This window comes from Notamacropus eugenii, chromosome 7 (assembly GCF_028372415.1).
Source record: "Notamacropus eugenii isolate mMacEug1 chromosome 7, mMacEug1.pri_v2, whole genome shotgun sequence".
Lineage (NCBI taxonomy): Eukaryota > Metazoa > Chordata > Mammalia > Diprotodontia > Macropodidae > Notamacropus > Notamacropus eugenii.
Window position 1 is genome coordinate 28,140,745 of NC_092878.1, and position 27,845 is coordinate 28,168,589.

At 45.6% G+C, this 27,845-nt stretch overlaps 1 protein-coding gene across 1 annotated transcript in view; it reads right to left on the reverse strand.

The window, feature by feature from the left end:
• Window positions 1–27,845, reverse strand: part of SPTBN5 (spectrin beta, non-erythrocytic 5) — a 94,741-nt gene that overhangs the window by 38,176 nt on the left and 28,720 nt on the right. The window contains exons 19-40 of the mRNA XM_072623223.1: window positions 27,346–27,586; window positions 26,390–26,529; window positions 25,775–25,874; window positions 22,694–22,864; window positions 21,611–21,775; window positions 21,065–21,291; window positions 19,396–19,582; window positions 18,638–18,838; window positions 17,558–17,674; window positions 15,816–15,973; window positions 14,078–14,213; window positions 13,399–13,544; window positions 11,750–11,864; window positions 11,309–11,419; window positions 10,098–10,277; window positions 8,051–8,254; window positions 6,350–6,499; window positions 5,637–5,741; window positions 4,080–4,247; window positions 3,038–3,193; window positions 1,941–2,132; window positions 1,223–1,318 (exon numbers count right to left, since the gene is read on the reverse strand). Of these exons, the coding sequence (XP_072479324.1) occupies window positions 1,223–1,318; window positions 1,941–2,132; window positions 3,038–3,193; window positions 4,080–4,247; window positions 5,637–5,741; window positions 6,350–6,499; window positions 8,051–8,254; window positions 10,098–10,277; window positions 11,309–11,419; window positions 11,750–11,864; window positions 13,399–13,544; window positions 14,078–14,213; window positions 15,816–15,973; window positions 17,558–17,674; window positions 18,638–18,838; window positions 19,396–19,582; window positions 21,065–21,291; window positions 21,611–21,775; window positions 22,694–22,864; window positions 25,775–25,874; window positions 26,390–26,529; window positions 27,346–27,586 (3,466 nt within the window). The remainder of the gene's footprint in view (window positions 1–1,222; window positions 1,319–1,940; window positions 2,133–3,037; window positions 3,194–4,079; window positions 4,248–5,636; window positions 5,742–6,349; window positions 6,500–8,050; window positions 8,255–10,097; window positions 10,278–11,308; window positions 11,420–11,749; window positions 11,865–13,398; window positions 13,545–14,077; window positions 14,214–15,815; window positions 15,974–17,557; window positions 17,675–18,637; window positions 18,839–19,395; window positions 19,583–21,064; window positions 21,292–21,610; window positions 21,776–22,693; window positions 22,865–25,774; window positions 25,875–26,389; window positions 26,530–27,345; window positions 27,587–27,845) is intronic.

The following is a 27,845-nucleotide window of genomic DNA, read 5'->3' on the forward strand; positions in this document are numbered from 1 at the left end:
TAGTCATGTTGCATAGAAGAATTAAAACAAATGGGAGAAAGCTTGAGTAAAACGAAACAAAATCGAAAATAGCAAAAGGGAAAATAGTCTGCTTCGTTCTGTATTCCAACTGCACAGTTCTTTCTCTGGATGTGGATGGTATTTTGCATCATGAGTCCTTTGGAAATGTTTCAGTTCTAGGGATTTCTTTTGATCACAGGGTCAAACACAGGTCTGGCACTGGAAGGGACCTCAGAGACCACTTACTCTCACCCTCTCATTTTACAAATGAAGAAGCTGAGACACAGGTTAGTTAAGTGCCTTGTCTAAGGTCACATGGGTAGGTTCAGAGGTGAGATATGAACCCAGGGCCTCTGATTCTCAAGTCCATTTTCTTTCCCCTCCAGGAACCTGACTAGTTTCCTTGTTTGGGTTTAGGTTGGTCTAATTAAGTGGTCCTCTACATCAGAGGTGTTGACCCAGAATCAAATTAAAATATGATTGGGAAATATTTTACAAAATAAAAATACAAGGAACATAGATAATGTTAAAATGTGGCTTTCAACATCAATTTGTGCCAGTGTAGGTAAGGTTTAGTGGCCACATTTCCCTGATCGTTATTACTATGAGTATCATTTGAGACAATCTGGGTGAAATGACTTGCCCAGGGTCACACAGCTAGCAAGCATCTGAAGCCAGATTTGAAGTGGCCCCATTTCTATTTGAGTTTGACATTACTGCTTTACACAATATACTTATGTGAAGCTTCCATGTCCAAAAATACCCATCCTACCCAGCTGTCACAATTCCTGCAACTTTGCCATTGGAAATTCATTCATTTACATGAACTATCCCTCTCTTAAATCTTCTTTTAGAATGCAAGTATCACAAAATGGGTTAAGTAATAAGTTACTCCTATCTGAGTGGAAATACTTTAATTAGAGTAATTTTCTTGACAACTAGAGGGTGAAGTCAGGGAAAATGATAAGAGAAGTACTGAAAAAAAAGTGGAGGGAAAGGTCATAGGAAGAAAAGGCTGGAGGATTCAGATGATTTTGGCTGGCCTCACAATTTCCCCTTGGGTCAGCTGTGTTTGGAATGTGGGTGTTTCAGTCTGGAAGAGAGGAGAATGCAGCCAGGTCTAAGGTACAGAAGCTACTGTACACAGGCACCTTACAACCCCTGATTCATAAGCACCTCAGACTCCCTGCCAGACATCCCTTATAACTCTCACGCCTCTTACCCATAAGGCAGTGCCTCGGAATTCACTCAGCCGCCTGCTGAGTTGTAGACAGTGTTCATAATCTCGCCCCAAGTCTCCAATATTCACCATCACTTCCTGGGAGGAAAGAGAGGATTATATACCTGGCACACAAAAAGTTTTTTCATTCATTCATGTTTTTTCATTCATTCATATTCATTCATTCATACTATAAGTTGACCAATAAACAGGTTGCTGATCTACTTTGGCAGAGAGAATTTCCACAGTGGAAGTCTCCTGAAATGCCCCAACTACAGGTCTAGATCAAACTACATATACTTATATAGAGATACGTATACAAAATATAATATATTTATATGTGTATCTATAGATATGCAAAAATATAATAGTGTTCTATATAATACAACATACAGATACACAATATATCTGTGTATGCATATATATAGAAATCAATATATTTACAGATATATAAATATATAATATAGTGATATAGGATATATTTTATATGAATATATTTATAGATATAAAAGATATAATAATGATATCACATAAGATATGCAAATATAGAATATATTGTTATATGTGAATATCTATAGATATGGAAAATATACAAGGTAGTAACAATGATATAATATAGAGTATCTATACGTATCTATAGATATGTGTGTATATATGCGTATGTGTCGGTATACAGATACATAATGCATAGATTCATAGGTATACGTGAAATCATTCCTACCTTCTCCCTGATCCAGGCTTCTACTTGGTCCACACGCTGTAGAAACTCTAAGAAATCCCGTTTATCCTCCAGGCCCCTGCCCCTGGAGACCATGGCCTGTCTCAGCTTGTGCCAGTCATCCTGAAGTCTCTGCTGTTTCTCTAGGATCTCTCTAGCCTGAGGATGGCTCTGGGCCACGAGAGCTTCTCCCTTCTGCAATGAAGGCCAGGCAACAGGAGATTTCATCTTCTTGGTCCCTTGTCCCTAAAGTACTGTCTCCCACCCTCAACCCTTGGGATAATGCCTTTTTTTTTCTTTCTGGCTGGACACTGAGCACCCTCCCCCATCTCTTACCCTTGCTGGAGGGAACCCAGAATCCCCTTTCCACTCCAACCCTTGGGTCCACTTCCTGCCCTTCCCAGTGCTAGTGGGTCACTCCTGAGGCCTGATTTAGCCTAAGAGCTCCCGGTCCTTGCCATCTGCTCTGCAGCCCCTCTCTCAGGCACCCCAGAACTTTCCATTCATTCTGCAAGTGAATGCTCCTAAAGGCAGGGGGTGCTGGAAGCAGCTCCTATGGGCTCCCAAGAGCCAGCTGTGAAATCTGCAGCGTGAGCGTTTACACTCCAGAAATCAGCATGTGCTATAAATCAGAGCTCGGTGTTTTTGTTTGGTTGATTGTTTAGATTTTAGAGAAAGACAGAAAAATGTCAATAAAGCAGATTAAACTTAAAAGTCTGTCGTGGGCACATTTTTCTCTTCAGTGAGTAGGTTGTTAAGCATTTACCAGCACAGCACTGCTTAGGCTGCTAGGCGGCTCAATGGATGCAGCGCTGGGCTTGGGATCAGGGAGGCTCATCTTCCTGAGTTCAAATCCAACCTTAGACACTTACTAACTGTGTGACCCTGAGCAAGTCACTTAACCCCTGTTTGCCTCAGTTTCCTCATCTGTAAAATGGGTTAGAGAAGGAAATGGCAAATTTCTCCATTATCTTTGCCCCCCCCAAAACCCCAAAAGGGGTCAGACATGACTGAAATGATTCGATAACAACAAAAACTGCTTGGAAGTATTATCTTCACCAATTAGAGTGTGAAGCCCCTTGAGAGCTATTTGGTGTTACCTTGGTGACCTGGGTTATAACCTCCTCATGGGCCTGGACCTCAGCCTCAAAGACCTGATGCTTCTGTAAGCACTTCAGCTTGTCCTTCAGGTCACCAGAACCCCACGGACTGGGTTCTTCTAGTTGGCGAGTTCTCTCTTGGATCCAGTCTTCAGCCTGGACACATGGGTGACAAGGTAGGGGTGGGGTGAGTTATAATTAACTTGACCTCTCTCATTCCCCGGACCCAGAGCCTAGCTGCACATTCCTAGTTCTGTGTGCCACCCCCAGTGAACATTATATGGGACAGCCTATGCAGACTGTATATAAATCATTGCCTGGGTGCAGATCAAGTGTATTGGCTGCTGGAATTAGGAGCCTTTCCTAACTCCTCTCCCCCTCCCTCCACCAAGCACCTTCCCCTTTCTGCCCTTCCCCACCCCAGTGTCTTCTTCCCTTCCATTTACTCTCTATATCTGTCCATATCTCTGTCTATGTATACACACACACACACACACACACACACACAGGGCTGCCTATATACACACACACACACACATATACACATACATACATACTTATATACCCATATACATATATACACATATATAAATATATACGTATACATACATACACATCTTGACTATACAGAGTTATCTGTAGGTTGTCTCTCTCATTAGAACATGCGTTCCTTGAGGGCAGGGAACACATGTTTTTACCTGTCTTTATGTCCCAGCTCTTCAGACAGTGCCTAGCACATAGTAAGCACTACTAAGGGTTTGTTGAATAATGAATCAGGCTTATGATCTGGGCCTAGGGTGCTACAGTTCCCCTGGTGGCCAACCAGGCAGAAGTTCCTTAAAGGTTCAGCTAATGCTTGTTGTCATTGAGAGAAAGGGTCAGAGGAGAGGAGACACAGAAGGAGCCATCTAACTCTCAAGGTGAGGTCTTAGGGGTTTTGGAGTTGGCCGGGGGCTCAGAGCCCCCAGTCTATTGGGGCCTGCTTTGTTCAGTTGACTTGTGCTGTCTGTTACTACCCTGATGGTTCAACTCTGGTACTGACCTCAGCCACGTCCCTGGTGAAACTTGCCAGCAACAGGGTGGTATGCAGGGCTTCCCCGTGGGTATGGGCCTGTTCCTTTACTCGTCTTCGTCGCTCTTGCACCACATTCAGTAATTCATGTACCCCGGTTCCCTTGAGATGCTTGACCTGTTCCTGTAGGGCTGCTTCCTGTGGGAGGGGAGAAGGCGCTTGTTGCTTGTATCACCCCCTAGAATCAGAGTCTTACTGCACATCCCTAGTTCTGCATGCCACCTCCCCAAGTGAGAACTTATAGGGGACAGAAAGCAGGTAAAAGAGCAATTAACGTGCCATCCTCATGAGCTCTACCCCTAATGCCCTGGGAGACTGGTGGATACAAAGCAGAGCCTTTCATCCTTCTAGAGCAGACCTGTTCCAAGGCGCTTCAGCCCCGGAAGGAGGACGACAATAATTAATGACGATGATGGTGGTGGTGATGTTACAACCCAGGAATGATGGCAATAATAATGATAATAACATATATAATAATATAATTATATTTACATACAAAATATAATATTAATAGAATAGAATAATAACCTTTAGAACATGTGATATATAACATATACCAATAATAACACATAGCATTTCAAGCTTTACAAAGCACTTTACATATTTTATCTCATTTAATAATCACCACAACCTATTGAGGTAGGTGCTATCATTATCAACTTCATTTTATAGAAAAAGAAACCGACATTGAGTTAAGTGACTTGACCAGGGTCACACAACAGGGAGTTTAAGAGCCAAACATCACCCAGTAAGGAAGTGTCTAAGACAGGTTTTGAACTTGAGTCTTCCTGACTTCAGGTCCAGTCCCCTATCCACAACGCCAACCACTCACATTGCTATAGCACTCAAAGAAAGCCCGACATGTTTTCTTTACAATACTCTGTGAAGTAGCTAGTACAGTATTATAATCCCCATTTTACACATGAGGAAACTGAGATTCAGAGAGGTAAAAATAACTTTTCCAGAGCCACAGCTAATATTTGTCAAAGCTAGTGTTTAGAGAGTAGTTTTTTCCTGTCTCTGACCCCAGTACTTTTTTTTTTTCCAACATACCATACTGCCCAGGCTGGACTGTGCAATTTCTCCAAGGATTGCTAGGAGACAGGATGGCACAGTGGACAGGGTCATACTTGGATTTTAGATGCCCTGGGTTCAAATCTTGCCCCAGATACTTCCTAGCTGTGCGATGTTTGGCAGGGATCTTGACCTGTCTGAGCCTCAACTTTCTTATCTATCAAATAAGAATGGAATGAGTAGCCTAAAAGGTACCTGACAAATCCAAAATTATGATCTTATGATCCCAAATTGGTCCCTAGGGTGTTGGGAGAAGCCAATTTAGTTCAACATTTGGCCTCTCTGTATTAACTTTATGTTGGTGCCTCACCCACCCTGTCTATTTCCTGTACCGCATATATAACTTATAGCATCTTGACTCATTCTTCCTATTCTTTGGGGAAAATGCTCCTCCATGCCCAACTCCAGGCAGAGACTAACCAGAACATCCCAGCTTCCCTCTGAGCCCCTCACCTTCTCATCCTGGGCAGCCAGAATCTTCTGGAAAGCTTCATGCTTTCGGATCAGCCTCTCCAGTCCCTCCACTGAACTTTCCAAGGTACTGGTTTTTAGATAGACCTAGACCAACCCATGATGAGGGCCAAAGAGAAGAATGAAGAACCAACTTGGCTTGGACATAAAGCAGATAGATGAGTGCATGTGTTGCTTAATCTCACAGAGTCTCAGTTTCCTTATCTGCAAAAAGAAGGGGTTGGACTAACTGACCTCTGAGTTCTCATACAGTTCTAAACTGAGTTCCAGGCTTCAGCTGGTGAAGGAATCAGAGGGTGTCCACCCTGGCTTTTAGCCTCATTACAATTTTCTCATTTTTCTTACAATATCTTGTTCATCATAATCTATCTCTTTACACACACACACACACACACACACACACACACACATATTATGTAAACTCCTGGAGTTTGGGGACTATGACATTTTTCATCAGCTTATTCACTGAATTGGATCAAGTTCCCATATTTCCTGCTTCTAAAACAGGTGGGAAAGAATAGGAACACAGAGAAATGTGTGTGTGTGTGTGTGTGTGTGTGTGTGTGTGTGTGTGAGAGTGTGTGTACATGTGTATATATGTGAACAAAGGGAGGGAGGGGGAACTGATAGGGGGAAAAGATAATGGAGCATGCTGGAAAGCAAGGGTCTGAGGAGAGGGGGTGAGTGGTAACTACCTCCTGGGCAGTGAGGATCTTACTGAAGTGGGCACAGTCTCTGCTGAAGAGCTGTCCAAGGTGGATGGTCATCAGCTGCTCCTGCTTCCCTTCCCAAGCCTGGAACACCTTCAGTCGCTGTTCCCGGAGGGCTCCCAGCTTCTCCTGGATCTGGAGCACACAGAAAGTTTGGGCTGGGGTAGGGATGGGGTGGTCTGAGAAAGGTGTATATAGGGGTGCTGTGCAGAATCATCAATGAAGACTTAGAACAAGCAGTACATGGAAAGAACCTCAAACTACCACAGGGATGGAGAATCTGCATCCTAAAGGCCACACATGGCCCAAACAAATCCTTTTATGAAGAGGATTTGTTCTGAGATTTGGATTCAGTCAAAGGGTCACACTTGAGGACCTGGAAGGCCATATGTGACCTAGAGGCTGAAGATTCCCCACCCTTGGACTAGGAGGTGAGTGGTCAGCAAGGACTTGTTCTGCTATAAACAGTAGGATCTTGGGCAAATTACTTGACTTCTCAAGGCTTCAGTTTCCTCATCTGCAGAAGAAGGAGTCTAGACTAGAGGATATCTAGCACAGGACTAATTAAACTTCTCTGTGTCATGGACCTCTTTGTGGGCTGGTGAAGCCCATGGATCCTTTTTCAGAATAATGTTTTCAAATGTATAAAATAAAATACTTAGGATTACAAAAGGAATCAATTTTATGAAAATACAAGTATCAGAATATATATGAGTATACATGTACATGTTGATATACATATATGTATATTTGCCCAATTCTATAGACACCACATGTATGTATTACACACATGTATGCATACAACATTCACACATGAGTGTGCATCTGTTAATGTATATATTGTATACACACATTTAGTCATTCCTTCCACATCATGACTTTCCCCATTGCAGGTTCTGATATATTGTGGTTTGGCATAAGAAACTAAATGAGCATTTCTGGGGAGTTTTGCAGAAGCCGCAGATGACATGTGAAGGCCAGCAGACAACACAGAGCCTACAGCCAAATACTTAACCCAGATTTTACAGTAAGGTATTGTAAACACCCCATAATACAAACAAAAAAATCAGACTTCTTCTCTCGTACAAAGGGAGGGCCAAAACATAGTAAGGGGACTTGTCAGATTGCAGGAGAGCTGCACTTCTAACTCCCGGTGGTGGAAGGGATAACTGTATGTGTGTGTGTGTGTGTGTGTGTGTGTGTGTGTGTGCATTCAACAGATCTCAGGTTGAGTCCCTAAACGCTCTTTCCAGCTCTAATGTTGGATGATTCTTGTGATTCAATATCCCCACTTTCAACTCTCTCTTGTCTCTTCCCCTCTCCCCTCATACAGTACAGTACAATGGAAATAATACTGACTCTGGAGTCAGAGGGCCTGGGATCAAAGCCCCCATCTCTCATTAACTACCTTGTGACCCCGGACAAGGCAATTAGGCTCCCGCAACCCCAGTTTCCTCATTTATAAAATGTGGGGAGAGTTGGACTAGCTGGCCTCACCCAACTCTAGAGTGATATTCCTAGGCTTTTTGTCTGTATCAGGGCAAGCCTCTTCTGCGTTCCCAGGTCTTGACTAGGATATCGTTAGAGTAGGGGAAGGGTTAGATAAGGCAAGAAAGGGGTGAAGTGGGAAAGGGAAGAAAACACATTCCTGCTAAGACCTTGGGGTGACCCGGAGCAGAAAGCTACCTCCCCAATGGGGGCTCCCTCCTCAAGGAGCAGCCCTTGTCCTAGCTGTACTGCCCGCTGGTACACCTCCTCCTGAGCTTCCAGCTTGGCCCGGATGTCCTGGTGATCGCTAAGCTGCAAGTGGCTGCTGCTGGCATCTCGGGAGGTCTCCTTTGCCTGCAGCTCCCTCCGAACTCCAGTAGCCCATGTTGAATACTCTTGTACCTGGACCCCCCAGAGAAAACAAAGAGGGAATCAGCCAGGAGTAGGAATGTAGAGAATCAGTTCTCATATAAACAGAACTCTGGGGTGCTCCCCCAGTAAACCTACCAAGGTACACGTATGTATAGATATCAGAGCTAGTCTGGAGGCTCCTATAAGTCACGGAATCACAGACCTTAGAAATCACTTCATCCAACCATCTCATCTTACAGATGTGGAAACTGAGACCCAGAGATTTTAAATTCCTTGCCCAAGGTCACACAGAGAGTCAGGGAGCAGAGTCTGAATTTGAATTCAGGTCCTATGATTTCAAGTATGGCATTCTTTCCATTGTACCATGCTGCCTCACACCACTCCTTTCAGATACCAACTGGTTCAGATGCCCCCTGATTCTCCAGATGTGGGCAGCCTGTGGTGTGAGACTGAGGGGGCTCTCCACAAGCTGGCTTCCTGTCTACAGTCACCCTTATCATCTGCTGCTTTCCACCATTAAATCCACAAGCTGGCTTCCTGTCTACAGTCACCCTTATCATCTGCTGCTTCCCTGCATTAAATCCTCACTGTGCTCTAGCCAGCTCACTTCCATCACTGTCCCTCAAGAAGGTGTGCTGCTTCTTACCTTGCCTCCTTTTCCCATGGCTTTCCTCCCCCTGCTTGGAACACCCTCTCCTCTCTCTTCTACCTGCCTGAGTTTTACTCTTCCTTCATGGCTCCCCTCCAGGAAGTGCTGCTTCCTGCCTGAAGCCTTCCCTGACTACTCCAGGAAGCCTTCTCTTCTCTGAACTCGACAGTGTTCAAGTCTGACAAGTCTGACAAGTCTGACAGTGTCAGTTACTGTTTCAAGAATGTTATTCCTATTTCCTTAAGTACATTATGAGCTTCTTGAGGGCAGGGATCATGTCTTGCCTTGTCATTGCACCCAGCCTAGTACCAATTGTAGTAAGAACTTAATCTGAAGGACATAGGAGGACAGTAATTTGCCCACCGCTTTTGGGTCCCTTGGGCCGTACTTGCTGCTCTTGACACCAGCTGGCTCCCTAGATGAGCACCTCTTTGCTTCCCTTCTCACAGATCTTGCCTCCCATGTTGTACTTACTTGTCTGGCTGCCTACAAGCATTCTAAGACTGGTCCCATATGCCCCTCACATCTACATTCCCTTTTGTGCTGTGTACACAATACCCTTAATTCCATTTGAGAGACAGTGTGGTGTCACAGACAGAGAGTCAGTCTCAGAATTGGGAAGACCTGAATTTAAGTCCTCTTCTGACACATACTGGCTGTGTGACCCTGGGCAAGTAATTTACTTCTCAGTGCCTCAGGAACCTCTCTAAGGTGCTGAGTTATAGATTAGCACTAACAGAGGGAGCATGTTTACCTGGAGTTCCTATATCAATAAAATCATGGTCTAGGGGTGGGGAACCTGTGGCCTCAAGACCACATGTGGCTCTCTAGGTCCTCAAGTGCGGCCCTTTGATCCAATCTAAGCTTCACAGAACAAATCCCCTTAATGAAAGGATTTGTTCTCTACCCCTGCAGTCTGATCCAAAACAAGTATTTAGGTGTGGGGATTGCAAAGTTAAAATACAAAATAGCCCCTACCCTCAAGGAGCTTATAATCTATACTCCATCCCTTCAAGTCCAAACCAGGTTTAGTCCAAAACAAGTATAGAAGGTGCCAGGTGCTGGGATGCAAAGTCCAAAACAAGTATAGAAGGTTTGCATCCCCTTTGCTGGGTTGCAAAGTTAAAGATAAAATCACCCCCACTTTCAAGGAGTTTCCATTCTATACCCTGCCCCTCCATGGCCCAACGTCTTTTCTTCCAAAGCACCGTGGGGATTTCTCACCACAGTATGGAAGCCTGCAAGCACGCAGGCCCGCTCCAGCTCTGCCCGGCGCCTTTCCACCCGAAGCCTCAGCGACTCCCAGCTCTGCACCACAGCTTCCTGCTGGCTCTGCAGGGCCTCAGCCTGGACTCCTGAGCACAGCTTCTGCATCTCCTCAGCTGTATCCAACAGCTCCTGCAGCTGAGGAAGGGCAGGGGTCAGCTCTCTGGAGATGCTGGGGGCTGTGGGGCCCAGCAGGCACATGGAAGCAAAGGGGACCCAACCTAACGACACCCCTCCTCTCCCACTCACCTCGAGACACCAACTTTAGGAAAAAAAAATTCTCTGAAAGAAAAAAGAAGCACTAACTATGCCTATCTGAGGGAAGAAGGAACCCATGGCTGTGCCTAGGGGGTGCATGGGATCATAGAAAGGGAAGGGATCCGTTTTCTCCTTTCTCTTCAGATTACACTCCTGGCTCTCCAAGATTTTTTTCTACAAGGCCCCAGAAGCCTCTTCTCCCTGGTCCCTCCACTCCTGGACTTCACACATTGTAACTACCTTCTGCTTCTGGTGCCTAAGCTCTCTGATGGGTTGATTCCTCTGAGAACCTCCATTTTCAGGAGGCTATCCAGTCTTGTTTTCATGCCTCTGCAGGCTATACTGGTGACTTTCTCTACAATGAACCCCCACCCCAAGGACTCCACCTCCCTTCCCCCTTCACCTTTTCAGTTTTCTAAGCAACTGGAGGTCAGAAAGAAAAATCTTTCATTCTGCTTGTATTTGTATTTCTGATATATAACACAATGCCAGGCACACAGTAAGCTCTTAATACACATTTGCTGACTCGGCCTGCTTTCACATAAGCATAGCTCAGGTGTACAAGTCTACCCAGGTCCATATTCACACATATCAGAGACAGTCTTGGGAATCCCCTGAATTCGCAGAATCATAAATCTAGTTAGTGCTGGAAGTGATCTTAGAAGTTGATCTAGTCTAACCATCTCATTTTGACAAATGAAGACACTGAGGTTCAGGGAGGTGAAGCGATTTGCCCAGAGTCACCCAGTTAGAAAGAGTCAGATGTGGGATTGGAACCCAGTGTGTCCTAGCTCTGGGTCTGACACCTGACCTCCTACATCACGTTGTCTCTCTAGGTTCTCAGGGCATCCGGGGAATTTGAAGGCACAGCAGGGGCCAGTGTTCTTGGGCACAAGCAGCAGCTGACTTACTTGCCGCTCAGTGCCCAAGAGCTCATGCTCTAGCTCCTCATGCCGCCGGAGTTGAGCTTGGGCCCTGTGCCTGTCCTGTGCCACATCATCAGGAAGGCTTGTGGCTTTCTCCTGGGAAAAAAATTGTTTCAGTAATTATCACAAGCATTTATACAATTCTTTAGTGTTTGCAAGGTGCTTTACATGTATATGAGCTCGTTTGATCCTAACAACAACCCTGGGAGGTAGGTGCTATTATGTCCATTGACACATGAGGAAATTGAGGCAGAGAGAAATTAAATGACTTGCCCAGGGTTATGCAGCTAGTGAATGAGGCAAGCTTTGGATTTAGGCGTTCCTGTCTCTAGAGCGCTATCCGATGTGCCACCTATCTTAGGGAAGAGGGACAAAGAATGGGAGCAGGGACTCTACTCCAAAAAGAAAATTCTCCCCAGATCATACCTGTATGTGGGTGAGGGCATCTGTGAGGTCCTGGTGTATCTTGAGCACTGTCTCTGCATCCCTGAGTGACTGGCCCCGTACTTGGGTCAGCCCCCACAGCTCTGCCCACGCAGTCCTGTAATGGGGACACAAGGGTTGTGTAACCATTCTTATGACTCATTGATCCCCTAGTCCAGTCCAGCTCACCTTCTTTCCAAACCTCATCAAAACTCACCCCAAACTTTTACCCTGACCTTACAGTCAGGATGCCTGGATTCAAATCCAGCTAGGTGATCTTAACCTAAGTTTGCTCATCTGTAAGATGAAGGGCAGCTAGGTAGTGCAATAGAGAGAGTGCTAGGCCTGAGGTCAGGATGACTTGAGTTTAAATCCAGCTGCAGACACTTACTGGGCAAGTGACCCTGGGCAAGTCACTTAAACCTGTTTGCCTCAGTTTCCTCATCTGTTAAAAAAATGAACTGTAGAAAGAAATGGCAAACTGCTTCAGTATCTTTGCCAAGAACACTCCCAAAAGGGGTTATGAAGAATCAGACATGTCTGAAAAACAGCTAAATGAAAATGAAGGAATTGGGTTAATGGGCCTCTGAGGTCCCTGTCAGCCCTCCCTCCAGGCTTCCATCATCACATTACCCTCCTCTCCTTTCTTCTCTCTTCCCCTTTGCTCCAAGCCTTCCATGATGTTTACTGTCTCTTGAGTTCATAGGAGCACGTAATTTAGAGCGGATACTTAGGTATCATTGGGTCCAGACCTGCCATTTTACAGATGGAGAAGCTGAAGCCCACAGAGGTTAAGTGGTTTGCCCACGGTCACACAGGAAGTAAATAGTCAAGTCAGGATATGAACCCAAGTTATGGGACTCCAAATCAAGTTCCCTTTGCAGTGTCCCGTAGTACTTAGCAATGGTTTGCTATGAAAGCATTCTTATGGTTGCCTACGGTTATTAGATCTTTTTAAAGATGCTTTTCATAGTCTGCCAATTAGATTGTAAACATTTTTGAGGAGATAACTTCTATTTTGAAAATCAGATCATAGCTCTAAAGCTGGAAGGGATCCCCGAGGCCACATCATCTAGTCCAAGACGGTCATTTTACAGATAAGGAAACTGAGGCCCAGGCAGCTTAAGGAACTTAACCAACGTCACCCAACTAGCAATCATCAGAGGCAGGATCTGAACCTGGCTCCCCTGATTCCAGCATCAGATTCCACCATACCAATTTCTTTGGTCATTTTCCAGTGCCCCTATTATAGTGTTATGTGCACTGGGGAAGAAAACGGCAAACCACTCCAGTGTCTTTGCCATATGGGGTTCATAAAGAGTAGGACATGGCTAAATACTGGATGACAACAGCAGAGTCTATGTAAAGTATAAAGCAGTATCTTCTTTCTCTAGACTGTATCTCTGAATCCTGAGGCTCCTGACCTCCATGCCTCCCAGCTATAACACCATCCCCATGAGTGACAGTCCTCAGCCCTGATAGGATAGCCTCAAGGTGCCTCTGTTCTCTCAGAAGCTTATTGGGTAGCCAGTGAGGATGGCTGGTGCTCGAAGTATTGCAAACACTCTGGGCCCACTCTCTCACTCGTTGTAAGGATTGTCCAGTGCCTGCAGGTCCATCTATTTCTCAGCCCTGGCCAGCTGGCTACTCACTGTAGTTCTTGCTGCCTCTGGCGGATCTCTTGAGTGGCACTGTGCCGGCCCTCCAGCAGGGTTTCTGCTAGCTGTTGGCAGGATGCCACTTGCCTTCCACCTGTTTCCACCTGGTGCTGAAACAGCTCATACTTGGCCCGGAGGTGCTGAGGTGTGGAATGATAGGTGGAAAGAGAAGGTCACCTTCCGTTTATGAGGTTAGCAATTTAGAACTGGGAGGCATCTTAAAGGATATCAAATCCAACCCCTTCATTTTACCAATGAGGAAATGGACCAGGGCTCTCTCCACTGTGCCACACTATCCTCCTTAAATGCATCCTCAGGTCCCAGATTAGGAAGTTGGCATAGTCCATACAACCTCTCAGGATCCTTAGATGACTACTTAAAGGGGAGGCCAAGAACTTGGGGGTTCCAGAGGGTGGGAGACCAGAGACTAGAGATCGGGAGTCCTACCTGCTCCATGTGAGGTTGGGAAGTCTGGCCAAGCAAGGGTGCTCCCTCAAAGCTGGCTGACTTCCTTTTCTTCCTGTGCCCTGATTACTATGTCTCTAGCCTCTCCATAAAGGACATGGTCCATCTTTCTCCACACAGCAGAGCTGGGGACCACTAGCCTTCCAGGGCACGTCTCTCCAAAGTTCCCTTGTTAACCCCTGACCTTGGGCACTCCCCTTCTCCTCACCAGCACATGTGCATAGTCTTCTCCAGGGTCTTCCTCACTACTGGCCACCTGCTTCTGCCTGGCCAGCCAGTCCTGTAGCTCCTCAGCCTCCTGGATGAACTCGTGCAGCCTCAGCTCCTCCTCCAGCCGATGGCCTCTGTGGTCACACACACACACCCAGCCCCATCACAGGTCAACCCCACAGTGGTCAGTTGGTCTTAGCCAGGGAGGGATGGACTCCACTTGTCTCATTCACAACTACATGGCTGACATATAGGCACATAGTAGGAGTGTGAGTGTGTGTGTGTGTGTGTGTGTGTGTGTGTGTGTGTGTGTGTGTGTATGAATACAGATGAATTGTGTACCATAGCATAATAGATTTACCAACAACAACAATAAAAATGGCATTTATATAATGGGTTGGTGGGGTTTTTTCTGGTGGGTGGAGGCAATTGGGGTTAAGTGACTTGCCCAGGGTCACACAGCTAGTAAGTGTCAGAAGCCGGATTTGAACTCAGGTCCTCTTGACTCCAGGGCTAATGTATTTAGGTAATGTTTTAGAGTTTGCAACACTTTACATGTGTTCTCTCATCTTCCATCCATTCATCTAACTATCTATCATGTCATGTGACTCTGACAACAATTCTGTGAGGTAACTGCTGATCCTCTCCCCATTTTACTGATGAGGAGAGGCAGGTTAAGTGACTTGTCCGAGGTCACACAGCTAAATTAGTAACCAGATCTTCCTGATGCCAAGTCCAGCACTGTATCTACTACACCACCAAAGGTCATCTTCATCTACTCCAACCTCCTCGTTTTGCATATGAGGAAACTGAGACTCGGACAAGCCAAGTAACTTGTCCAAAATCACATGCTTTGTAAGTGGCAGAGGAAGGATTGGAAGCCCGTGTACCACAATGGCTCCCCCTGTAAGTGGGGATGGGAGGAAAGAAGGAAAGACACAAATAGGTTTCTGCTTGGGCAGGGCCTGCCCTCAGTGTCTACTAGAAGAGGAAAAGGGCACTTTTCAGGGCCTGTCCCTTTCCCAGCATATCTGGAGGGGACCATGGTTCAAGGTGGTATTACAAGGTTGGTCAGTGGATATAGCACCAGGCCTGGCATAAGGAAGACCTGAGTTCAAATCCAGTCTCACACTCCTACTAGCTGTGTGAACCTGGGCAAGTCATTTAGTCTCTGTCTTAGCTTCTTCATCTGTAAAATGGGGACAAGAACAGCACTTTCCCTGGGCTGTGAAGATCAAAGGAGATGATTACTGGAAAGCGATTGGTGCCTGTCACATAGTAAGTAACTGTGTAAATGCTAACTATTAGTACTGTTACTGCCAGAGGAACGGGCTGCTCCAAGCAGGCCCCACTTTGCTTAGCTGGGGGAAGAAGGTTGCAGAAGGAGGGGTTTTGTTAAAGGGGAGGCCAAGAACTTGGGGGTTCCAGAGGGTGGGAGACCAGAGACTAGAGATCGGGAGTCCTACCTGCTCCATGTGAGGTTGGGAAGTCTGGCCAAGCAAGGGTGCTCCCTCAAAGCTGGCTGACTTCCTTTTCTTCCTGAGCCCTGATTACTATGTCTCTAGCCTCTCCATGAAGGACATGGTCCATCTTTCTCCACACAGCAGAGCTGGGGACCACTAGCCTTCCAGGGCACGTCTCTCCAAAGTTCCCTTGTTAACCCCTGACCTTGGGTACTCCCCTTCTCAAACAAAATCTCCCCTTTAACAAAACCAAGTTGAGGTTTGGGCTCTCACCTTGTGGTTGCCAGTTCCTTCAGCTCCTGAAGCTGGTTTTGTAATCGTCCCGGAGGTGCAGGGATCTCGTCAGGGTATCCAGGGCTGCTGAAGGTTTGTCCCGTCTGGATGAGCTCTGCTATAAAACTCCCATAGAGGGCTAGCTCCTGTTCTAGGACCTGCAGACATGGGGTCAGACGGTAAGAATCTGTGTTACTCCAGGGTTGGATAATTAGGAAGGGATGAGTAGAAAGACCATTCATTCATTCAGCAAACATTTATTGAGTACCCATATAGGAAATTCTAGAGACCTGCTCCTGGGAGAAGACATCCATATGGTTGGGTACTCTCTTTCCATTGGTTGTATAACCAGAACTGCCAGCATCCTTATTTTCTTAATTCTTTTTTTAAATTTATCGAATAAAATAAGAATTTCCATAACACAGTATGATAAAAAGGATGATCGCAATGAAACTACAAATCTATTATGTATAACTTGCTATTCCTTTATAATATATAATAAAGTTGTCATGTAAATTTTTTTCTTCCTTCCCCCCCACCCTTGAGACGGTCACCATTAGACACAAATAGGCATATACATGTGTGTATATATATATATTCATATTCATGTACATATATATGTGTAAAATTATTCTATACATACTTCTATTTATCAGTTTTTTCTCTACATGTGGATAGAGTCTTCCTTAATATGTCCTTTGTAGTTAATTTGGGTATTTATAACAGTCAAGATTACTATTTGCTCTAAGTTGTTAAAACAATATTTCTGTTACTGTATACAGTGTTCTCCGGGTTCTGTCCATTTTACTATTTTGTGTGAGTCTTTCCACGTTTGGGCTCGTCACTTCTTACGGCACGTCTTTAAGTCTACTTGAATGAGGCACAGAGGCACAATGATCCTTTTAAGTTCTGTGTGTAGGGGGTGATGCCTCCAAAGACGCAGGAGCTAAACCTATGGAAATCTTATAGCCCATGTCAGCTATTGCTGGGGGAGAAAAGTCCCCCAGTGAGACTCTGGACTTGGAACATAGTGGGATTATAGAGGTATTATAGAGTACACTGGATAGAGAACTGGACCTGGGGTCAGGAGGACCTGAGTTCAAACCCATCCTCAGACACTTACTAGCTGTGTGACCCTGGGCAAGTCACTTAACCCTGTTTGCCTCAGTTCCTGATCTATAAAATGAGCTGGATGGAGAAGAAAATGGCAAACCACTTCCATGTGGTTCTTGTAGCTTTGAAGTTAACAAACCTCTGTAAAAGTTAATCTGACTATAAACAGTTAAATGGGACTGGGGTGCTCACCCTCCTGAAATTGGAGGAACATAATTATGGGTGCTTGCCCCCAATGTACTAGAGAGCCCTGGGGAGAGATGGAATTTAACACAACAATTACCATCTGACCCCATGTCTGCAGGTCCTCCTTTGTGGGAGTTTTGTAGCAGAGCTCATCCAGACAGGACAAACCTTCAGCAGCCCTGGGGTCCCCTGATGAGATCCCTGCACCTCTAGGATGGCTGCAAAACCAGGTTCAGGAGCTGAAGGAACTGGCAACCTCAAGGTGACAGCCCAAACCTCAACTGCTCTGCAACCTTCTTCCCCCACCTAGGCAAAGTGGGGCCTGCTGTGACGTGATTTTAAAAGAGCATGAAATTCCCTGTTCTCTTCCTTTATCATCCCAGCTACAGCAACCCATGAAATATTCTGGGGTTGTACTTAGTGAGTTCCCTGGGGGAAAGTACCTTATGTTTCTTGATGAGGCTGATGGTGGCCAACTGGTCCTTGCCGTAGTCTTGGCTGCTCACTAAAGGCCGCCGCTCTCCCAGCCAGCTTTCCAAGTCTGATACATCGAGCAAGTACTGCCAGGAGAGATATGGTCAGCTAGGGTACTCTCAGGGTGCCATCCTGCTTTGGTTCTAGAATGCTGCTTCATTCTAGAATGCTCTCTTGTATCTAGCACCAACAGGGTACCTGTCCTCCCCTACAAGTGGCATCCATTCCCTGATGCTCATGATCTTTATATTCATATGAACCTGGTTCTTGTTCCCACCTTTTCAGGAGTCATGGAATCTCAGATTGAGAGATGGAAGGAAACTGAGAGGCCAATAAAGAGCAGATATCCTCTCATCTCCTCCTCCCAATTTTGTTAATGAAGAGATTAAGATGCAGAAAGATTAAGTGCCTTGCCCAGTGTCACATGGCTAGTAGATAAATTAGGTCAGTGGTGCAGTGGATAGAGTGCTGAGTTTGGAATCAGGAAGACTCATCTTTGTGGATTCAAACCCAACCTCAGACACTTATTAGCTGTGTGACTCTGTGCCAGTCACTTAACTCTGTTTACCTCAGTTTTCTCATCTGTATAAATGAGCCAGAAAAGGAAATGGCAAACCACTTTAGTATCTTTGCCAAGAAAACCCAAAATGAGGTCATGGAGAGTCTGACATTACTGAAAAATGACTGAACGATGACAAACCTCCATACCATCCAGACTCTTTACTAAAGGCAAGCCCAGCCTCCACCGACCCTACAGACTCTCCATACACCATCACTTCCCCCAAGAACGAAAGGACATAAAAAGCATGTTTACTTATCTTCACCATTTTTATTACTGTTTATATAATTACTGAAGGGAAGTGTGGGAGAGTGGGTAGTGTGCTTGGCTTGGAGTTAGAAAAACCTAGAGATGACCCTTCTTTGCCATTGGACAAGCCATGACGAGTCACTTGACCCCTCCCAAATTCTGTGATGTCTCTTCTCTTGGGATCTGTTCCTTGACCTTTGAGTGTCCCGCTCTCCCCTTCTCCCCATTCCTTGCTTCATACCTGATAGAAGGTAACAGAGCGCTGTAACTGCCTGGCTCTCCCCTCACAGGCCTTCTTCAGCTCTAGCCAGCAGCTCTCCAGCTTCTGGCACCGTTCTGTGATGTCCTGTGCAGAAGGGTGCCCGCAGGCTGACATTCTTTGCCCAGATGCCAGCACCTTCTGCATTTGGGCCTGGTGAGCCTTCACCTCTGCCTGAAGCTCCTTGGGACAGCACCAAAACATGGGATTAAGGGGAAAATAAGGACCCTCTGGGGCTAAATCCCAGAAGCTGGGATAAGGATAATGATTACTATTAATATTTAATTAGTCTTCATAATAATAAGCAACCAGCATTTACACTAATCTTTAAGGTCTGTGAAGTGCTTTCCATATGTTAATTCATTTAATCATCACAGTAACCCTGAGAGATAGGTGCTATCAGATGAGATAACAGAATAAATGACTTGCCCAGGGTCACATAGCTAGTCTGTATCTGAGGCAGAATTTGAATTCAGGTCTTTCCCACTATAAGTCCAGCACTATGGCCTGTACTACCTTGCTGGCCTCATTCTCATTGTGGTTGGAGGTGACCATGCCACCCAGAACCTCAGCATCAGAGCAACTGGAAGTGGGGATGCTGGAAGGATCCAACCACCAGGGTAGGTCTCTGGAGAGTTTAGAGAATCAGAGGGCTGGGAGCAGAGGGTCACCATGATGTGGGGAGTGAGGAAGCAAGGATCCAAGGGGCTGAGGAGGGAGACAGGCAGGGTTGGCATCACCTTGTGCTTGTACAGAAGCCTCTGGGCTGCATCCAGGGACCTGCCACAGAGAGTGGAGCTGGCACTGGGCATGTGCTCCTTCACCCAGGTGATTTCCAGGCTTTGCAAGTGGTAGAATTGATGAAGTTCGACCGCAGACTGCAGCTGTTGCCTGTGTGCTGCCAGTGGCCCCTGAAGTGCCTGAAATCTGGGTTAAGGGAGGAGAGAGGGAACAGGGGAATGAATGGCCCTTTTCTTCCCTTGGCAAGGTCAAGAATAAACCAGGACATGGGTGAAGATCAAAGATGGTGCTGGGCAGTATGGATCAGTAGCAGGCATGCTTTGGGCTGCTTCTGCCTAGTCCTGACTCATAGAATCGTAGTGATAATAGTTCACATTTATAGAGGGCTTATTATGGACCAGGCACTGTGCTAAACACTTTACAATTATCAGCTCATTTGATTGTCCCAGGTAAGTGCATTGTTATCCCCATTTTACAGATGAGGAAACTGAGGTAAACAAAGGCTAAGTGACTTGCTCAAAGTCACATAGCTAGTAAGTGTCTGAGATGGATTCTGAACTCACTTCTTCCCGACTCCATGTCTGACCGTCTAACCACTGTACCACCCACCCCAGCATAGCATAGTGGATAGGGCACTGAACTTGGAGTCAGGAAGACCTGGGTTTAAATCTCTTTTCAGACACTTATGAACTGTGTGACCCTAGCAAAGTCCCTTAACTTCTCTGTGCCTCTGTTTCCTCATATGGAAAATGGGGGTCATAATACTTATTATCTACTTCATAGGGGTGTTTTAAAGAAAGTGTGTTTTAAACCTCAATATGTTTCAGAAATATCAATTGTTAGCTTAGTGGATAGGGTACTGGACTTGGAGTCAGGAAGACCTTGGTTCAAGTCTCACCTCAGACACTTACTAGTTTTGTAACCCTGGCCAAGTCCTTTAATTTCTCTGAGTCTCAGTTTATCCATGAATAAAATGAGGGGGCTGGACTCAGTGGCCACTAGTGTCCATTCCAATTCTAAACCACAGCCTGAGAGCACTATTCCTCTCAGTTCCCCCATATAGGATCCCTAATGGCTTCCATCCCTAAAGAGTCTGCCTCAGGTCTAAAAGAGTTTTGGATTAACTCAGGTATAAGCTGGTGATACCTTCCTATCTTTTCTGGAAAGAGTGAGACTCAGAATCCTTTGTAGTGTGGGGAAATACAGTGCTCAACTTGGAGCCAGGAACCCGAATTCAAATTCTACCTCAGATACTGACCAATTATATGACCTTGGGAAAATCTCTTGGCCTCAGTTTCCTCAACTATGAAATGAAGGGATTGTTCTTAATGACCTCTAGCTCTAATAAGAATAGCTCACATTGATACAGCACATTAAGGTTTGCGAAGCATTTTACAAATATCTCATTTGAACCTTACAGCAACCTTGGGAGGTAGACACTATTATTATTCCTATTTAACAGGTGAGGAAATAAAGGCTGCAAGAGACTTGCTCAGTGTCACACAGCGAAGTGTCTGAGGCAGAGTTTAGACTTGGGTTTTTCTGATTCCAAGTACAACAGTCTAACCACCGTGCCACCTCGCTACCTCTAAATCTAGGCTTCTATACGGTTAGACAACAGGTGTCTGGGGGAGCAGGGAGAAGGGGGAAAGCCTGCAGAAAGCCCACCTTTGGAGATATTTCTGCGTCTCATCCAGGATGGTCTGGTAGTCAAAGTGATTGGTGGCAACACTTTGGGCATGGCTAACAATGGTGCTCATTTTATCTGCCAGCTCTTGGCTCTCACTTTCTAATTTCTTGTGCTTTACTTGTAGCTCTCTGCTGGAGCGGAGGTCTTGTCCAGTCTCTGCGCTCTGTAGCCCCCGTTCCATCTGCTCCATTTTATCTTTGGCCTCCTACGGGCAGGGGAGAGGTACCTTCTCAGGACAGGCAAATGCAAGGAATGGAAGGAGTGATCCTGGCCGAGTTCAATCTGTTCTTACTCAGCAAAGGGCTGAGTGTTTGACTGGTACCGAACTAATTAGAGCTATGCACAATGTTATGTACATAAGTGCTTGGTAAATATTGTACTTGCTTAGGGCATCCATACGCCTCCTACTATAGGCTATGGTCCTTTTCAGGCTTCAACTAGGCTACTCCTTCCTAAGCAGCCTATCTTACCCCATTCTGGCTTCTTATTTTCTCTGATTCCCTCCCTACCCAGCTGTGGCTGACCTGCAGCAGCTCCATGAGCTGCTCCTGTTGTCCTGCTTGCCGTAGCTTAGCTCCACGTTCTGCCATTTTGTGATTCAGCTCCTTCCACTTTTTCTCCAGGTCCTGTAGCTTTGCTTGCATGTCATCCTGGGCATCATGCTTGGTATCTAGAAGCTTGTTTCCAAGCTGGAATAGAGGCAAAAGACCCAAATAGATGGGAGGGTGGTGGTGGGTAGTGGTAGTTATTGTTGAGTTGGGTCAGTTCAGATCCTCAGATCCTCAGGGGGCCAGGCACTGGGCACTCTTAGGATTCAATGGGGGCAGCACCCAAGGAAGGGTGGAAATTTGTAGGATGGGAAGGCTGGGGAAGATCTATGAATCTGAGCTTGCTGCAATTTAGCTTATTCCATAGGCTGGGGTAGCTGTTCTCTGAATCTGTGGTCCAGAGAGGCAGAAGATCAGGCAAAGTTAAAGATGGGGGCTACAATAACTCACGTTCATATAGTTTCTTATAGTATTTATATAGGTTAAAGGTTTTCAAATTCTTTCCTCATAGCAACTCTATGAGGTCAATAATAATGATAAGTATTATTATGCCCATTTTATAGATGAAGGAACTAAGGCTCTGAGTTGCCTGCCCAGGCCATGGGGTGGATTAAATATCAGAGGCAGGATTTGAACACAGGTCTCCAGCATGTTTTCATGTAAGCCACACAACCTCTCCAGGACTGCTCTAGCAAGTATTAGGTCAGACCTTAGAGCACATTTCAGGTCTGTGGCATTAGGAATTTGGAACATATCAGTCAGAGATGTTAATTTTTTTTTTTTAATAAAAGAGATGACAGCTACCTTTATAAGCTACTTCAAGTCCTATCCAGAGGCAGGAGGGTAGATTAATGGCTGAAGGAGATCAGGGTAGGAGTTGGGGGGTGGTTGGAATTTTGCCTGTTTCAGAGGTCCTGAGGCTCCCCTGGAGAGATGTGGGCCAATCACTGGGTGTGTGCCTTGGGGGTTTCCGTTGAGATTTCATTTGAGTTTTTGAAAAGAAATTGGCAATGGCTCAGTTCCCACAGGGACATTTCACTCCGTTTCCTGTTCTCCCACCTGCTGTAGCTGCTCGACCCTTGACTGGTTTGCCAGGACCTCACTCTCAGCCGCCTCATGTCTTTTGAGCTTGCGGAGAACAATGCCAGGCTCCCTGTATGACTCATCTGCGGCAATCAAACATTTTTCCTCCATCCACAACATCATTTCGGCCACATCCTGGTTCCACTCCTGCCCAAAGGAACCACCAGGGAAGCTATGAATCTCATGACCCCAGAGGTGAGGGCAGGTAGGCTGAAAGATGTCCAAGGAAAGTGTGTGGGGGGTGATCCTTGGGTAAGGGAAAGGCCCAGGGTATTATTCTGCACATATAGAGGGTGGGGAAAGGGAACAGGCCCCAGTGCCAATAAGACTGATGCCCTTGTTCTGCCCTGCAGAGCAAAAGTAGACAGAATGAGAGCTCATAGCATCAAAGATTTAGAAATGCAAGGGACCCACATAATACAACTCCCTCATTTTATAAATGAGGTTAAAAAGTTTGGTTAAGGCCACAAAGATGGTTTATAACAGGACCAAATCTTCAACTCCAAATCCATCATTTGTCTACTATACCACAAAACAGGACTGGGAAAAGAATGGGGGAAAGAAAGAAAGGCAAGGCCACTTCTCTGGACTAGACCTTAAAGCACCTGTTAAGGCCTCTAAGATAAGGAGAATCCCACTACTATTTTCCTCACTATTCCTACCCACACTAATCTCTCCTCTCTCTAAGCTCCTTTGGCAAAAGGTGTAGTCTGAAATCAGAAACATTCTCTTTGATTATTTTACACGTGTTTTATTTTCCAGTTGGATTGTATGTTCCTTGAGGGCAGAGACATTGTGATGGATGGGAAAGAGGCATGGGGGGAGCCACTATGGGGAGTAAGGTTGTTATTGAGTTCTGTCTGATTCTTTGAGACCCATTTGGGGTTTTCTTGGCAAAGATGCTGGAATGGTTTGTCATTTCCTTCTCCAGGTCATTTTACAAATGAGGAAACTGAGGCAAACAGGGTTAGGTGACTTGCCCAAGGTCACACACAAAATAAGTGTCTGAGGCCAGATTTGAACTCAGTAAGACTCATCTTCCTGATTCCAGGCCTTGAACCCTATCTACTGCACCACCTAGCTACCTCCAGGAGTAAGGAAGCACCTTGATATTTGACTTGGAGCATATCTTGGAGAGAGTGAGGCTGGTGACTTTGCACAGCTCTGCCTCACTTAAATACAATTCACTTGCAAGTCAAGACATCACCTTCATGAAATTATTGGTCCTCTTTAAGAGGAAGGAGGAGGAGGAGAAAGAGGAAGAAGGAGAAGAAGGAGAAGGAAAAGAAGGAGGAGGAGGAGAAGATGACAAAGAAGAAGAGGAGAGGAGGAAGAGGAGAAGGAGAAGAAGAGGAAGAAGGAGAAGACAAAAAAGGTGAGGTGATCTATGGATCTATGGAGAAGCAAAGCATAGCATCCAGAATGAGGGTTGTCAGTGCATATCTGGGGTATGGTCAGTTCTGGATGTCACGCTTTAGGAAAGGTATTGACAAGCTGGAAGTATTTGAGGTGGTGAGGGGGCTGGAGATCATGCCATGTGACGCTAGGTTGAAGGAACTGGGGATGTTTATTCTGGACAAGAGAATATTTCGGGGCGATAGTAGCATGATAGGACCATTGGTCTCCCTGACTCGTGCCTCTTCCCACGCCAGTCCATCCTCCATTCAGCTGCCACAGTGGTTTTCCTAAAGCTCACATCTGTCTCTGTCACCCTCCTCCTTGGTAAACTCCAGTGGTCCCCTGTTACCTCTAGGATCAAATATGAAATTCTCTGGTTTCTAAAGCTCTTCATAAGCCGGTCCTTTCCTACCTTTCCAGTCTTACATGCCCTTGGCTTCAACATACTCTATGGTCCAGTGACACTGGCTTTCTTAATGTTCTTTGAACAAGACACTCCATCTCCTGACTCCTTGCCTTTACAATGGCTATGCTCCATGCTTCCCCTCTTGTCTTTAGTTTCTGACTTCCTTCTAATTCCTACCTTCCAATTGTCCTCAATACTGGCACCTTTTCTCTGAGAATTTATCCTGTATACATTTTACCAGTTTACCCGGTACACATTTGGTAACGTACATAGTTGCTTGTATGTTGTCTCAAGCATTCGAATACGACCTCTTGGAGGGCAAGGAGTGTTTTTGTTTTTCTTCATATCCCTAGTGCTTAGTACAATGTTTGGCACATAGTAGGTGCTTAACAAATATTTGTTGATGACCAATGTGAAAATGTGTTTAATAAGAATGTATGTGTAGAACCCATATAAGATTACATGCCATCCTGGGGAGGGAGGGGAGAGGGAAGGGGAGAAAATTTAAGACTTGTGGAAGTGATTGTTGAAAACTGAAAACAAATAAATTAATTTAATTAAAAAATATTTGTTGACTTGATTTGACTGTTTGAAGGGCTGCCTCATGGAAGAGAGCTCTATTTGCCCCGCAGAGAAGAGCTAAGGAACAGAGAGCGAGTGGAAGATTCAGAGAAAACAGCAGCTTAATGTAAGGAAATTTGGTTTTTACTGAAACCAGACCCATAAAACCTTCTGCCAACCTCTTGTCTCCCCAGGAGATAAAAGTGGGGAGTTCCTTACAAAGGCATGGATAATGTGTAGTCCCATTAGGCTGATGGTCAGTAGGAGGGGGTTGTTTGCACTCTAGTTTGTCCAATATTTTGAGTTTATTCTGAACCCATATCTCCTTTAAGGAGACAAATGGAAATCTGTGATTTTCTGGTAGCTTGGGCTATAGTTTTCAGGTTAAATGGCTTGTCCAAGGTCACACAGCTAAGAGTCATTCCAGCTAAGTTATCTCAAAGTGGAACGGGCTGCTTTAGGGGTGGTGGGTTCCTCCTCACCGCAGGCAGAGACTTGTTAGGGATATGGATTTGTGTTCAGGTATGGGTTAGATTAAAGGGCTTTTGTATTCCTGTCCACAAGTCTGCGATCCTCCATGATTCTGTTCCATTTGCCCTAGGATCACCTCTATGGTTAGTCTCTGGGGATTCCCCCTCTTCCAACCATGAAATATGATTCCACCAACCCCATGCCAAGGGTCCCAGACTTACCTGTAACTGGAGGGAAGACAGCAGCTGCTTTTTCCTTTGCTTACTCATCTCTTGGAGTCTGCTCCATCGATCCTGGCTATTTGCTATCCTTTCTCTGATCCTGAACATGGAGGATTCTGGGTGAGTGCTATATTCTGTCCCTCCCCTCCCCCCTAAATTAGAGCTCAAATACACTCCACGGTTGTTGCTTTGTTGTTGTGTTGAGTTGATTACTTTGTCTGATTCTGTGGGCCTCCTTTTGGGATTTTCTTGGCATAGATACTGGCATAGTTTGTCGCTTCTTTCTCCAGCTCATTTTACAGATGAGGAAACTTAGGCAAACAGGGTTAAGTGACTTGCCTAGGGTCACATGGCTAGTCTGCACCAGATTTGAATTCAGGTCTCCCTGACTCCATGCCCCATGCTCTATCCACTGTACCACCTAGCTGCCCCTTGGCACTCATACTAGCAGTTGCTTAGTAAATGCTTGTTGATTGAAATCCTGACTGTCTTTCTGGCCCCTTTCTTTCCCCTGGTTTGAGCTCCCCTAGCTCCACCAAGACACCCTAGGCAAGATGGCACAGAAGGCAAGGAAGACATGTACCCCGACCCCAAAGGCCCAGACCCCAAACTTACATATGGGTAGCAAAGTGTTGGTTCTCTGTCAGCCTCTCCCCATGGGACCTCAGGCTCTCCACACGTGGACCCAAGGTCTCTAGGACCTGGTCAAATTCCTGGTGTTGTTGCAACAAGTTCTGTACATCACTCACATCCTCCTGGGGACACAGACATAGTGCTATTTCCAGGAAAGGAAACATTCTCCACCAGTTCTACCCTCCATCCCTCTAAGTGACAAACACAAGGAATCTCTTTTTCCTGAAGGTTGATGCTACAGTTTCCAACTTAGAATTTGGGTTCAAGCCCCTGCTCTGCCACAAGTTAGCTGTGTGACCCTGGATAAGTCACTTAACCTCTTTGGGCCTTAGTTTTTTCATCTGTAAAATGGGACTGAAAACTTCTCCCACTGCCTTCCTTGTGAGGTTGTTGTGAGAATAAAATTAAAGTTATCTAGAACATTTTTTTTTGAGGCAACTGGAGTTAAGTGACTTGTCCAGGGTCACACAGTTAATAAGTATCTTGAGAGCAGATCTGAACTCAGGTCCTCCTGACTCTAGGGCTGGTTTTCTATCCACTGAGCCATCTAGCTTCCCCTAAGAGCATGGTGAAAATCCTAAACAGTAGATCAGTACTGGACCTGTGATTTCACTGACATAAAAGAACTCCCAGAGGAAAAAAGTTCTTCTCCCAATGCAGATCTTCATCTTTTCTGCAACCCATGATCTTAGAGAATTGTTTAGAACACTGAGAAATTAATTAACTTGCCTGGGATCACACAGCCAGCATGGTCAGAGGCAGCATGAACCCATATAATTAGGACTCTAAAGCCAGTTCACCATTTGCTATATCATGGCACCTCTCAAATCACAAATGTGAGCAGTTATGATTCTGATCCCAGGGTTCTCAGAATCAACGCCCCCCACCCCCCCCAGCTCCATATCCCAAGGTGGCTTGCCCCAGGTTCAATCATGTACCCCGAGGCTGTCCATTCGAAGGAATGCTTCATGGTTGGTACAAGTGGCACTGAAGCCATTGGCTTCCCGGACAAACATCTGTAGTTCTAGCCCCTGCTGCAGCCGCCGATGGCACTGGTCCCATGCTGCATCCACCCTATGGGCCATCTGACCCAATTGCTTCAGCGCGTTGGCCATGGTTGTGGAATCCTGGGCTTCCAACCTGGCTAGTTGTTGGCCCTGGGCCTCCAGCTGTCTCATCCTGCCCAGGAGAAGGAATAATGAGTTATGCCCTAATCAGCTCCTCTCCTTCTCCCCTATTCCCCAATCTAATTAATTCTCATGTCTTTGATACCGGAAATATCTTGTTACCCTTCACCAGGGAGGAAGGATTCAGGATATCATCATGTGTGTTCTTTAGATTAATATTCTAATGCAGAGGTGTTGAACACATGGCCCGCAGGCCAATGCAGATACAACCAGATTAAAATACAATTGGGAAATATTTAGCAAAATAAATA